Source organism: Hypanus sabinus, chromosome 30 (genome assembly GCF_030144855.1).
Source record: "Hypanus sabinus isolate sHypSab1 chromosome 30, sHypSab1.hap1, whole genome shotgun sequence".
NCBI classification, from domain to species: domain Eukaryota; kingdom Metazoa; phylum Chordata; class Chondrichthyes; order Myliobatiformes; family Dasyatidae; genus Hypanus; species Hypanus sabinus.
Window position 1 is genome coordinate 29070713 of NC_082735.1, and position 14649 is coordinate 29085361.

General features: G+C 40.6%; 1 protein-coding gene across 1 annotated transcript in view; it reads left to right on the forward strand.

Moving 5' to 3' along the window:
* The first annotated feature begins 1543 nt into the window (after positions 1 to 1543).
* The window catches only part of adprs (ADP-ribosylserine hydrolase), a 29121-nt gene continuing 16015 nt past the window's right edge, over positions 1544 to 14649 (forward strand). The window contains exons 1-2 of the mRNA XM_059954518.1: positions 1544 to 1755; positions 10170 to 10266. Of these exons, the coding sequence (XP_059810501.1) occupies positions 1581 to 1755; positions 10170 to 10266 (272 nt within the window). The 5' untranslated portion in view covers positions 1544 to 1580. The remainder of the gene's footprint in view (positions 1756 to 10169; positions 10267 to 14649) is intronic.

Here is a 14649-nt window from a genome sequence, read left to right on the forward strand (position 1 = left end):
CAAGCCTACCTCTCTTCCTGAATCCTTCTCCAGATCCAGCCGCACATCGCTCACATGGCAACCACGCAAGCATATGGGCAATGCATCTGCAGATAACCATGTACTAATGAATGAGACAGATGCTGAATCATCACAATTTTCAAATGACTGGGTACAAGATCATCAGAGTTTTACTACAGTGTATGCTCTGATAGAAGGCCAGGGTAGACACGATGGGCCAAATGGCCTGATAGTCTACAGCGAATCATACACTCTGTGACTTTTATGTGGATTGGATCTGGAAGATCTCAAAATGGCTTTGCTATTTACGTGATTTTCTTGGCACAGCCTTCTTCAGGTTGGAATGCAACTGGGTTACATTGCTCTTAAAAGATGCTACATAGACCAGTTTCTGAGTCTAGTAGCACCGCAATGGCTGTTCACCTATTGGGAATCTATGAGAAACCTTTACTCCTCCTCCTCTCTTGAGGTGGACTCATCTGTTTCCTTGCTTCAAAGGAATAAATCGCAGTATGCTAGGCTGAGACATGCAATGTAGGCTTGTTATAAAGAACACTGTCAGAACTCCGCCAGCCAGCAGCATCTGCGAAACATAAACGTTTCGGGTCAGGAAGCCTTTCTCTTAACTCAGGATAAACGTTAACTGTTTTTTCTTTTCACAGATGTTTCTTGTCGGGCTTGATTTCTTTTGGTATCTTTTGATTGCAGCATCCGCAGCTTCATTTACTCATCATCAAGGACGCCACCATTCAGGCCATCTCACTGCTGCCATTGGTAGGGAAGGAGGTACAGGAGCCTCAGGAATCACAGCACCCGGTTCAGGATCAGTTCAATGACCGGACCCTATGGACTCACTTTCAAGGCTTTAACAACTCTTGTTCTCGATTTATTTCTTAACCAGTCTTCTTTTGCATAGTTTATCTTTGATTGTATTGTGTTTCTTTCAGCTACCGTGAATGCCCGCAAAATTAATCTCAGGTTACATATACATACTTCGATAATAAATTTACTTTAAACTTTGGACCAGTGCTAATGGTATGCGAGCCCGCCAACGCATCCATGCCGATTGCTTTGAGCAGGGGGAAGAGACTAGCGGCGTACTGGGATGATGGTGTGTCATCTATAGAGGGAATCGGACACTGGCTGTCCAGTTCCTTCCATAAATGCTGCCTGCCCTGTCAGTTCCTCTAGCGCTTTGTACGTTGCTTCAGCATCACACAAAGCGTCTCTTCGGGGAAGATGTGTCACTTGGTCTGGATGCCGTGTAAAAAGAATCAACACAATCACTATTTAATTGTCGGACCTCCCGGCGAACTGCATCTGGTCCATCGGCAGGTGCGCCGCTTTAAATGCCAGCCAGAGCTTCCCAGGACCTGCTCAAACCCTGGCACCATCCGGCAGCCCTCGCACTGTGATTGGCCAGTTTGTCGTCCGGTTTGCAAATCTGATTGGATGCCCCCTGCCGCTCGTCCTCCTGTCCACTCCCCGCTCGACTTCGCATCGGCTCTCGCTGTGATAGGACGCCTCCGACGCCAATCAACGCCTCGCTCTCCCTTCGCCCGGCTCAGCGTGGAGCCAAGATGTCGGCCGTGAGCAGGGCCTTAACTCCGCCCAGTCTATCTCGCTTCTGTGGCGCTATGGCCGGGGCGTTGCTGGGGGACTGTATCGGCGGGGAGTTCGAGGGCAAGGAACTGGTCAGAATGCAGGATGTGATCGACATCGTTCAAGCCTTAGAGGAGGAAAGGCATGAAGAAGGTAAAGGCCATGGTTGTTGGGCATTACAAGTGGAGCACCGACAACCCGGCGGCACGCCAGAAGCTCGCCGTTTTGCAGCCAACTACGTTTTCAGCATTCATTTTTTTTATCACTTTCCTAAAACTGCTATCTTTAAGAAGCTCTATCATACTTAATTTGCTTCCTTCCACCCTCCAGTGTGGTTCTCGTTGGTGTGCAAAGCCCAACAGCTGTAATGTCACAGTTATTACCTGATGGGTTTTGTGTCATGTTTCATTCAGATTATCAACCATTTATTTGGATTCCTTGCTTTTCTTTGAAAGGTGTGTGAGGAAAATGTCTTAAATTGGAAACTGTTTGCATATTTTAAGAAATGCAATGTTGTATGTTCACTTGAGTTTGTTTTCGTTTTGTGATAAGTATTGAATCTTCAGTAAACATTAGAATTCCATTTGGTCTAACCGTATCCTCCTTTTGTGACTTGGAAAAGGCAAAAAAAAATCAAGTGGCAATAAATAATTCACCCAACTAATGTGCAAAACTTTGGCAGGTAAAAGTAATGTAAACTTATACTCAGTACCTAACACACTGTTGTACCTAATAGTGTCTACCTGGTGTGGTCTCCTGCTGCCGTACCCATCCACTTCAAGGTTTGGTGTGTCATGTGCTCAGAGATGCTCTTCTGCACCCCACTGTTGTAAAGTGTGGTTATTTGAGTTACTGTGGCCTTCCTGTCAACATGAACCAGTTTGGCCATTCTCCTCTGACCTCTCTCATTAACCAGGCATATTCACCTTGTTTTTCACAGCTTTCTCTGTAAACTATTGAGTCTGTCATATGTGAAAATCCCAGGTGATCAGCATTTTCTGGGTTGCTCAAATCACCCTGCCTGGTACCAGCAATTATTGCATGATTAAAGTCACTATGGTCACATTTTTTCTCCCCCATTCTGATGTATGGTCTGATCAACTGAACCTCTTGACATGCCTGCATGATTTTGTGCATTGAGTTGCTGCCACGTGATTGGCTGATTAGATATTTGCATTAACAAACAGGTGTACCTAATCCAGTGGCCACTGACTGAAAATGTCAATATATGAATTTGCAATTTATGAAGGGACACAAGAATTACTTAAAATTTTTATACAATTTTCTTACACCAAAATCTTTCAGTTACAATTTGTGTAATTATTGATTAACCATATAACAATCACAGCACGGAAACAGGCCATCTCGGCCCTCCTAGTCCGTGCCAAACTCTTAATCTCACCTAGTCCCACCTACCCGCACTCAGCACATAACCCTCCACTCCTTTCCTGTCCATATACCTATCCAATTTTACCTTAAATGACACAACTGAACTGGCCTCTATTACTTCTACAGGAAGCTCATTCCACACAGAGGAAGCTCATTCCACTCAGAATTAGTAATATCAATGTATTACTAACAGTGACTCTAGTCAGTAACAACTGACTTCACAAAGATATCACCTGATTAAGGCCCAATATAAATTTGATGCAGCTTATCAACGTGATCACAGCCAGGCTTGTAGCATGCACACAGCTTAATGAAATTTTTAATAATCTTGAGAAATGGTGGCAGCTTAAAAATAAGGGGTAACCTTTTTAAGAAGGATGAGGTAGCTTTTATTTTTCCCTCAAAGTGTGTCAGTTTGTAGAGCTCACTTTGTAAGTGAGCGATGGAAGTAGTCTTTAAATGCTATTTTAAGTAGATAATTGTTATGCACAGGATGAAAGGTTATTATGGGTGGACAGGAATGTGCAGGTTAATTAGATGAGCTGTTTCGAGGGGTTGAGGCCTGCTTCTGTTCTTGATGTTGTATATTTGTGTTGACCTGAGGTAACAATTTTTTCAAGGTACAGGAGGCCTCATATCCTTCATTTCAAGGAAATTTGTTTGCCCTATCAATTAGACATGGAGTTAGTGGCAAGAAAGTGCTTCTTGTCTACAAATTCAAAAGCAGCTCAATGAAATCTGCCAATCTGTGTTATGGATTGTGTTTTCTTTTCTCTTTCCTCACTCAATAACGGGCTGAAATAAATTATCAGAATTGAAAAAAAAGTTCTTGGTGCTTGATGAGTTGCATCACACAAGAAATGATTAAGGCATGAATTTCAAAATTCCATGGATTGGTTTGGCTGTTTGGAAGGTGTCAAATATAATCCAATTATTTAAGAAAGAAAGAGGAGAGAATATCAGAAACTACAGACCATTTAGAGCAGAGGTTCCCACCTTTTTATGCTATACACCCCTATCACTACCCGAGGGGTCAGTGGGCCCCAGATTGGGAAAGACTGAGTTAGACTGACATCAGTGATAGGGATCTCTTAATGCTGCGATTATAGTTAGCATAGTAATTCACTTGGGCTTTCAGCAGACTTTTTAGTAGTGGGTTAGCACGGTAAGGTAGTGGTTAGCACATCGCTTCATAGTAACAGAAACCCAGGTTCAATTCCCACAGGTGCCTGTAAGGAGTTTGTATGTTCTCTCCATAACCGTGTGGGTTTCCTCTGTGTACTCTGCTTTCCTCTCAATGCAATGGTTGGTAGGTTAATTGGTTATTGTAAAATTATCTCATGATTGGGCTAGGGTTAAATTGGGGGATCGCTGGGCGGTGTGTATCAAAGGGACAGAAGAGCTGGTACTGTGCTGTAAGCGGGGGTGTAATGTGATTAAAGTGTGCTTAACAGATAGAAAGTTAAGATGGAATAAGCAGGTCATTTTTGAAGTGTGAGTGATTGGTTGAGTGCCACGCACAATATTTATCAATAACTTGGATGAAAGGCTCAATATCCAAATTTACTGATGATGCAAAAAGCTAGATTACAGTAGAGTTTGTGAGGAGGATTTGGAGAATATGTGTGGGGTGGGACCATGAGGGAAGACTGGCTCAGTGAATAATTGATAATGCAATGGCACATAATGTGGGAAATAGGATGCCACGTAGAGTAGAGAAAAAAAAAAAGAAAAATTAGGATGTATTTTAGGCATTGGAATTCAGAAGGACATGAATGGTTCTGAAAGTTTATGTGCAAACAATTAAAGAGCCAGATGGTGTGTTGGGTTTTAAGACTGGGAGATTTGAGTATGAGAAAGCAGGGATGTCTTGCCCCAAGAATGAACTGTTGAGGTTTAGGGTCTAATTGCCATTGAAATGGTGAAACAAAAAGATCATTCTAAGATAGTGTGCTGTCATATATGGAGAGTGTGAGTACCCAATCCTGAGGATAGAGATGAAATATTTCATCACTCAGTGAAGAGAGAATCTTTGAATTTCTTCACATAGAGCAAGCAGGGGTTCTCAGATGTTGAATATATTCAAAATGGGTTGATAAATATTAATAGAATCAAGAGATAGTTGGTTAGGGCAGGCATTTGTTACTTATTTAGAGGTACAGCGCAGAGCAGGCCTGTTGAGCCACGCCTCGTAGCAACCCAGCTATTTAACCCTAGCCTAATCGTGGGACAATTTACAATGACCAACCAACCTACTAACTGGTACGTCTTTTGGCTGTGGGACGAAGCCCATGTGGTCATGGGGGAAAGTAGAAACTGCTTACAGATGGTGCTGGAGTTGAACTCTGGCACCCAGAGCTGTAACAGCTTCACAGTAACTCCCGTGGTGCCCATGTTCTTCTCATGACTACGTGGTTTTCCTCCAGATGCTCCAGTTTCCTCCCACGTTCCAAAGACGTGTACATTAGGATTAGGAAGTTGTGAGCATGCAGTGTTGGCGATGGAAGAGTGACACTTGCCTGCAGCATATCCTCTTGCTGTTGGTTGTTGAAGCAAATACTTGACCTGTTTTAAATGTGATCTTGTGCAAATAAAGTTAGTAAATGCATGATTTAACAGAAGTTTAAAATATTGTTTCATATTTATTAGAGCAAATTTCAAACTCTTATTACCTGAAATTAATTTTTAAATTAGATTTAATGAACCATTTAAAATTTTGTTTCTTGCAGCATGGCATAATGGTTTGAAGATGTTTAATGTAAGACTATGCATATATAAAATTCATCAGGAAGGCACAGGCAGATCCTGGAAATTTGAAATATAACCAAATGCTCCATGGGTCAGGCAGCAGCTCCATTTCAAAATGATGACCTATTGTTTAAACTAGCAGTCTTAAATCAGAATTAAACATGTAAGTTGCTGAAGACGCAAAGGGATTGTGAAGGCTAAATCACTTGATCACTGGGGATGTTTAAAGAGAAAGTAAATCTGATTTTGACAGGTCACTGAATTGAGTGCTGTGGAAACTGGCACAGATGAGAGATGCCTGCAGCACACTCACCATGAAATTAAATGGTGGGGCAGAAGATGTAACAAAAAAGATTCCCATCTGTCAATGACCTTTTGCGTAATGGTTTCTTCCAAAGGCATTGCTGGCATTTAAAAATCTTATTCATATTCTAATGGGTGTTCAAACTCTGCATGGTATTGTAGTAATTTTATGTATTGCACTGTAGTGTTGCAAAAAAAAACAAATAACGTGAGTGATGATAAACCTGATTCTGATATGGGTCTCTACTGTGGACTGAGTGGGAAGGGGGCAGGGGGAGAGGAATCATGGTTGGGAAAAGGGGTATATGTGTATATTTCACAAGAGTTCCCAAATCTGCAGCCTCTATCGCTGAGAAGAAAAACAGTTGCCAGTCCCTGCAACTACTGCTTCCAAGTCCCTTCCTAGCCAAATATATCATTGAAATCAATGAAGTGGCCCATCACCATCTCAAACAATGACTAGAATTAATTTTTCAGGACAATTGAATTGATTTTTTTTTGCATGATTAAGCTTTCTTGAGAAATCTTGCCTTTGTACAAAGGTCACAGCACCAGTGTATAGAGATTAATGTAGCTGATGTGCTTAAACATCTTGTAATTTTGGTAGTTAAGTGTCCAATAGCAAAAATAAATGATGGAAATAATTGCTACAGGCAACTTTATAATAAATAAAAGAATAAAAAGAACTACGTAATTAACCTGCAGTAAATTGATGAAAGAGGCCACTTTAATATTTTCCAGATTCGTTTACGAGCAAATATGCTTTGCAAGCCAAGCATTGAGATTTTTATTTTAATAAGTGTCCAATAAGCTGTCAGTATTTGTAATAATACAACTTGCTCACTTGATGCCCCATTACCGCTACTTACTCAATCTTTTCTGCTAAGGGTTTGCCTTGGAGCATCAGGTTGACATTTAACTGCCCTCTGAATTAATCTAGTAAGACACATGTTTGTACCAAACAGTTCAATACTTTCCTTTAGAGGTGGGAAATAAGAGGTCACTTTGCCAGACAACTTTGTCCCAAGAATGGGGGAAATACTTTAGCCATCTTTGTTCACGTGGTCAAGTAGGTAAGTTTATACGTGACTTTATGTTAAATGCTTGTACATTTCTGGAAGCCAATCTCATAATTTGCTCATGAAATTTGGTTATTAATATCATTGCTGCTTCTCAGACAGAATTAACTATTTTGAGAGTTGGTGATTTTTAGGTGGGCTTTGAGTGCTACAAACGTCTGACTGCATGATTTTACTGTTTAGAACTAATTGGATTCCGGAGATGCATCAAGAAAGCTGTGGTTTCAAAAACACAACTTGTTAGAAGTGCTCTGATTGTAGAGAGCAGACCAGTTAATGTTTTGGGCGTAGGCCCTCTTGATTTCTAGTGCTGATTAGAGATGTCCTTTTGTAATACAATGGCTTCTGATGAATTAGTCCATTGGTTAATCAGGGCAGCTGTTTATTTGGGACAACTCTTGAAGAACAAAATCTAATTGAGAAAATAGTCAGGACTCCCTTCGTTTACATGAGGTACTATGCTACTTAATTGAGAGAGGAGACTATTGCCAAGCAGTTTCTGACTAGCATCAGATGCGTGCAGTTCTGTGCCTGTTGAGCACTACACCACAGTTGGAGAGAACAGTTTTTAAATAGCGTCAGTTGCATGCCCTTGTGTTCAAAAAGCAGTGATTTTTGTCACTGATAGTCAGTGAGAAATAAGCAGTAAGACACTTCAGAACTGTTTTACTCACTGAGGTTTCAACTATTCAGCTTGGAGATGCCAGAAAGAGTCAGGAGTGACAATGAAATTATTTCACTACTTCAACAACTGAAGAATTTGAAGGCATCGACAATCATCTTGAATGTTGCAATGATAATGAAGATTTGGAAGATGCAGTCATTGGTAGCATTGTATGAAGGCAGTCCATTATCTACACTTGCATTGATTTTGTTCATTCAAAAGAACATGTTCACTGGAATGATTCCTCTTTTGATAACTATTCAGAATGAATACTCAGTTTTATAGTACTGTGACATACACACAAAACGCTGCAGGAACTCAGCAGGTTAGGCAGCATCTATGGAAAAGAGTAAACAGTCAACGTTTTGGGCTGAGAGGGAGGGGTGAGATGCCTGAATTTAAAAAATTGGGGTTGGGTGGGGGACCAGGCTATCTGGATACATATAAGCGGCTTAAGCGCTACACTTGTCCATTCACCACCTCCCTCATCTGCATTTAGGGCCCGAAACAGTCCTTCCAGGTGAGGCATCACATCAAACTGTGAACCTGTTGGGGTCGTCTATCCTGTACAGTGCTCCTGATGCGGTCTCCTCCACATTGCTGAGGCCCATCATAAACTGGGAAACTACTTTGTCTAGCACCTCCACACCATCTGCCACAATTGGGACTTCCGATGGCCAACTTACTTTAATTCCAATCCCCGTTCATCTTGTGCCAGGATGAGGCCACCCTCATGTTGGAGGAGCAACACCTTATATTCCGTCTGGGTAGCCTCCGACCTGATGGCATGAATAAAGATTTCTCCTGCTGGTGAACAAAAATTCCCTCCCCTCCCCCCTCTATTCCCATTTCTGGCTTTTACTACTTCTCACTTGTCTATTTCTTCCCCTTGAGTCTCCTCCTTCCCTTTCTCCTATTGTCTACTCTCCCCTCCTATTGAATCTTTCTTCTCCAGCCCTTGACCCTTCTGACTCACCTGTCTTCACTTATCACCTTTCAGCTAGCCTCTTTCCCTCCCCCCGCCCCCCCCACATTTTAATTTAAGCATCTTGCCCCTTCCCCCTCAGTTCTGAAGAAGGGCCTTGGGCCAAAATGTTGATTGTTTACTCTTTTCCATAGATGCTGCCTGACCTACTGAGTTCCTCCAGCATTTTGTGTGTTTATAATATTGTAGTAGTATTGATAGTGTTCTAATTTGTTCTGTATTTCATTTAAATACAGTGCATAATTTTTTTTTCTCAGTTAAATATCTTGCCCTTTTTATACCTTTTTAACTATTTCTATGAAACTGGCTAATTGGGGCAGCAGCTTAATTGGGCCAAAAGGTACTGGTCACGATGTGTCCCAGTTAATCAGAACCCACTGTATACAGATATAATTAATTGCTGTGAAGCTTTGCTGGGTTGGTTTATTATAATGGCTCACAATATTCAATTGACTGGACCTCAGGCTCTGCCTGTTGTTAGTGAATTTTTGATTTCCTTCCTTTTGCTTTTGTTCAGTGACCATTCCATTAGATTAAGTGGAGGTGCACCCAGACTCAGCTGCTTAGCTTCTTTATATTGTGGACATTGAGACTCAATTCTCCATTCAGTATACGAAGGCCTCCACCTTTTATCCTCAGTCCCATCTCCATTCTCCTCTGGCTTGCATGCGTATAACAGGGAAAGTGCGCATGTCTGCTAAATACTTACGGAGCCCAAATGAACACAACTCAACATCATCCATGTGCCTATCTAAGAGCTTCTTAAATGTCTATGATGTGTCTGCCTCTACCACCACCCTCACCCTGGACAGCACGTTCCACACACCTACTAGTCTGTGTAAAATAAAATGAAAAATCTGCCTTTGATGTCTGCCAATCACCTCAAAATTATGCCCCCCTGGTATTAGCTGTTTCTGTCCTGGGAAGAAAGTCTCTGGCTGTCCACTTAATCTATGCCTCTATCATCTTGCACGCCTTCATAAAACCACATCTCATCTTCCTTTACTGCAAGGAGAGATCCTGTAGCTCACTCAACCTATTCTTGAAAGACTTGTTCGCCAATTCAGGCAGCATGCTGGTAAACTTCCTGTGAAGTTTCCACATCCTTCCTGTAATGAGGTGACCAGAACTGAACAAAGTACTAATTTGTGGAGGCAAGAGTTACTATCTTGAATCAGTGATATTTCTGCTACATCTCTGGCATTCTATCTTCGATGCTAGTATATCAAAGAAGACATCCAGCGATAGCTTTTAGGTAATAGTATGTCTTCTATTTCCGTGAATGCGTATATTTATAGTAGACATTTTGACTTGTATCAATATACTGCTGTTGTTATTATATCTGTTTTCAGTTGGGCTCTCACAGCTGATTCCTTAAGACAATGTATTTTATTTTCAGGTTCATTAGCATATTCAGATGATACGGCAATGACCAGGTGTGTGGCACAGTCACTGATCAGTAAGCAAGATTTTGATGAAGTGGATATGGCTAAGAGGTAATGTTTTACCGAAATTAAGAGATTTAAGTTAAACTTTGATTTTGTTAAATTCTCCTGTTTATTCTATCATGTGTTACGGATTCAGGCAACAATAAATATGAGTTAGGCAGGAGTTTTTAGAACAAATAACACATTTATTAAACACTGAAAACAAACCCCCCCAAAAGTAAACAAATCACTAATGTAACCGGAAGTCAGCTGCTGGGCGGCAGCTTAAGCAGTTCTTAAAGCGATGTTGCAAAAACAGTTCTTTAATGCAGTATTGCCAAAAGTTCAAAATGCTCACAGTCCATTTAAGGGAGAGACTTTTTAAGACGATTTAAATTTTCTTTCACGTCATGTTGCTTCGGTCCCCAAAATTGAACTTTTCCCACGAAGAATTTACGAAACGAAACGGCTTAAAGGCCCTGACCTTTCCTTTACCACACTATTCTCAATCCTTTCTGCTATTTCGCAGGGATTAACACGAGAACAGTCAACGAATTCCTTCCGAATAAGGATCAAACAAGGTCGAACCCATTTCATCGTCGAAATCGATTCTCCTCGATCTTTAACTCCCGAACTCCGATCTTCATTCTCCACTCAGAGCAGTATTGTAAAGAAACTGCTGGCAATGACCTTTTAAACTTTAGGCATTAGATAAAACTTCATCTTTCAACTAAACTGCGTCATCACATTAAATCACGCAGTGGTATGAAGTCAACATGGCAAATCCAGCCACGAACTGCCCCTCCTCCCAGGGAGGGGTCCTCCTTTTATACCCTGTAAAACAAAATCTGTCACATGACCTCTACTGGCGGGAAAATGACGTCACTCCACCATCACAAGACCATTACCTCAAGTCCAGTATAGCTTCAACCCCAGTCACGTGACAAGGGTACCACTGTCACGTGTCACAAGTACGTAACACATGCCACACCAATTGTAAATATGGTAATCATATAACTTCCCATAATGTTTATCTATCACCACTCTTGAAATAGTGTGAATTCACTTATCTGTAGTTGTGTTGAAAACCTGTGAGTAACAGATAATGTTTTTAAGCTCTCCTATTTGCAGTGTGTGCTTGACACAGTACAGTTCTCAACATTTTGTTAACATGTCTATTTAGAACATAGCACAGCACAGAGCAAGCAGACCCTTCGGCCCACAATATTGTGCTGAACCAGCTAAAAATTAAATCAAAAAAACACCAAAACTAAACCCTCCTACCTCCAAAATGTCCATATCCCTCCACCTTCCTTGTATTCATGTGTCTATCTAAACATCTCTCATAAGCATCTAATGCATTTGCCTCTACCACCATACCAGGCAGTGCATTCTGGGCATCCACCACTCTGAGTAAACCCCTCACATCCTCCTTGAACCTATGCCCTCTCACCTTCAGTGTATGTCCTCTGGTATTAGACATTTCTATCCTGAGGAAAAGATGCTCTCTGTCCACTATATCAGGTCACTCCTCATCCTTCAATGCTCCAGAGAAAAATTTAGTAAGGTCTTCCTCTTAATAAAAATATTTTACCTTTATGAATACCCATTGAATTGAAGCAAAGCACTTTAATTCTTCCTGTATTTAATGTGTGCTGAATACAAACAAGCCAACATGTTTTCTTGTCTCAGGAAGTCAATCTGAAAAATGTTCACTAAGCTACTTTGAGGATCTGGGTTAGTTCCTTTAGTTTGTTGGCTTTCCAGAGTCTGCTATTTCAACATAATAACATACAAAGGAGCAAACAGTGGAGCCAAATAGTTCCTCAAGCTTGCAGATCCTTTCATCGCAATAGTGGCTGATCTGTGAGATCATTTCATAAACTCCTTTTGTCCCATGTCCCTTGTTATATTTAAGTCTGTCAATTTCAGATTCCGTTTCAGTGGACTCTAAAAGATTCTAATAGTTTTTAATGCATCACAACTTCATTTCTGATATATCTGGCAAAAGGTTTCCAGATATATTCCCCTAGGTCTAAAATTTCCTTATCGGGGAGGAATTTCTGTTTATCTGCCCTGTCAGTTTCTGAAAACATCTTGCGGTTCTAGCTGAGTCATCCAATAATTTTACAGACTCCAAAGTATATAGTTACATAACCTCTCCTCATACTTTAATAAATGGAGTTCAGGCATCATTTTGATAAATTCATGTTTTGTCACAAACACAAGAAAATAAGCAGAAGCTGGAAATCCAAAGCAACACACACACAATGATGGAGGAGCCAGATGGAAATATAAAGGCAGTCTCCAACTTGATGGCATAAACATCAATTTCTTGAACTTCCAGTAATTATCTCCCCTCCCCTCCTCTCCTCTGTTCCCCTTTGTGTTTCCCTCTTACACCTTCTCTTCTTACCTGCCCATCACCTCCCTCTGGTGTTCCTTCCCCTTCCCTTTCTTTCATGGTCTTGTGTCTTCTATCAGATTCCCCCATCTCCACCGCTTACCTCTTCCATCAATCAACTTCCTAACTCTTTACTTCACTCCCTCTCCTGCCATGTTGTACTACTTTCTGTCCCCCCACCCAACCTTCTTATTCCCCTTCCTTTCCAGTCCCGATGAAGGGTCTTGGGCGGAAACGTCAACTGCTTATTCATTTACATAGATGCTGCCTGACCTGCTGAGTTCCTCCAAAGTTTTGTGTGTGAATCTTTTATGTTTTTTCTTGCAAGTTTTGTTTCCTGCAAAGCCCCTCATTGGACTTGGTGGCCATATTGGCTTCGATATTTGTGTAGGCTAACCAGTGCTTTGTATGGCTATAGTATAAACTTTACTCCATGGTCCTTCAAAACAGCCAACTTCAAATCGAAAGATTCCACTTCTATTAGCATTTATTAATTTTCCATACCTTGATATTTTTATGATCCATGACATTGGACACCTGCATTTTGTTGCATCTCTCAGCTCTTCTAGCTTTTTATCATTTTGAACACACACTGCTTTAGATCTTGAATGGATGACCTATCATTTATCCGCAGTGAAATCCATTTTCCAAATTTGTCCTGTTGCCTTCATCAGAGCTTTATTCCCCCTTGAATTAACTAGTCTTTAGATACTTTTCCCAACTTTTTCTATTACTATATTTGGAAGTGGATTTATATTTGGAATATGTATTTAGAATGAAAATCCACCAGTGTGAAATCAGTATTTGCACCTTTTTTTTTAAGGTCTCAGGGCTACGCAGAGAAATGACTGGTTCAATACAGATAAATAACAGGTCTCTGAGGACTTTATAGGAGATCCCTGATCATAGCCTACTTTTTAAAACTAGGTTCTAGTATTCTTAGTTAGGCAGTGATTAAGTATTGTACATGGGGCATTCTGCTTAGGAGACAGATGGTGATTTATATTACACAAGCAAAGGTAACCTAATAACTGCCTTAGAGGTCATTTTGCATGAATTGGAAGAATGTTCTGAATTTGTTTTAATGATTCTTTTGCTTAGTTACTCAGACTAAATTGTTATCTAAATTAACAACACATGATGTATTCTTCCTTTTCTCAAGCTTCCATTGAAGTACTCAAATTGTTTGACCTTGACACATGATACAAGTTGTTATCTTTATTGAAGGATCTTTTTCCTGTTCTGTCAGTCTTTGGCCCAAGTTATTTCTCATGATGGTTAACCCCCATATTTAATCTGAATTGTCCCAGCTCCCCTGAAATCTGTGTGTCTGTTGAACTAGTCAAATACTTTCTACCTCAGTTCTGGCAAACTCCCAACTTTGATCTTTCAGTTAGGCACATGACTTATCAGTAGTTAGATTGTGCTTTATTGTGTGCCGTACTCAGCCAATCTACTGATTATTCCAGGATCAGCTTGAAGATTGGAGACAATCACATATTCTTATCCAACCCTAAATTCCTCAATTTCCACCCCACAAAACTCTTGTTCTTCACCCCTGTGCTTGCTGGCACCTTCAATTTTCCACATTTCATACATGCTGGATGCCATCCCCTTAAAATAGCTTTTGATAAAACAGAAAATAATATGCCCTTGACCCAGCTTTTCTTACCCCCCCCCCCCCACTTTGTGCTTCTTATCAGTTTAGTTTTGTTCCATGGCTCAAGTGATGTTGACTGTTTCCTTAAGTTATGACTTTTATTGAAGTTGACCTGCTTTGCCTAATAAATTATATTAGTAAAATCAGAAAAAAATGTTGCCTGTTTGAAAACATGCTTTTGCAAAGAATTAGCTACAACCTTTGCTTACAAAATGTCTTGTATTATTATAACATTTGTTTGAATAGTTTGCAGACAAGAATAAAACTAGAGGCTAAAGTAGTTTAGTATCATTACCAAGTGTGTATCAGTTAGCTTTAATATTTATGAGGGATAGTGCAATGTTTTCTTCCCGCCCACACCTCCAGAACCTCATTTTTCAGTGGATGA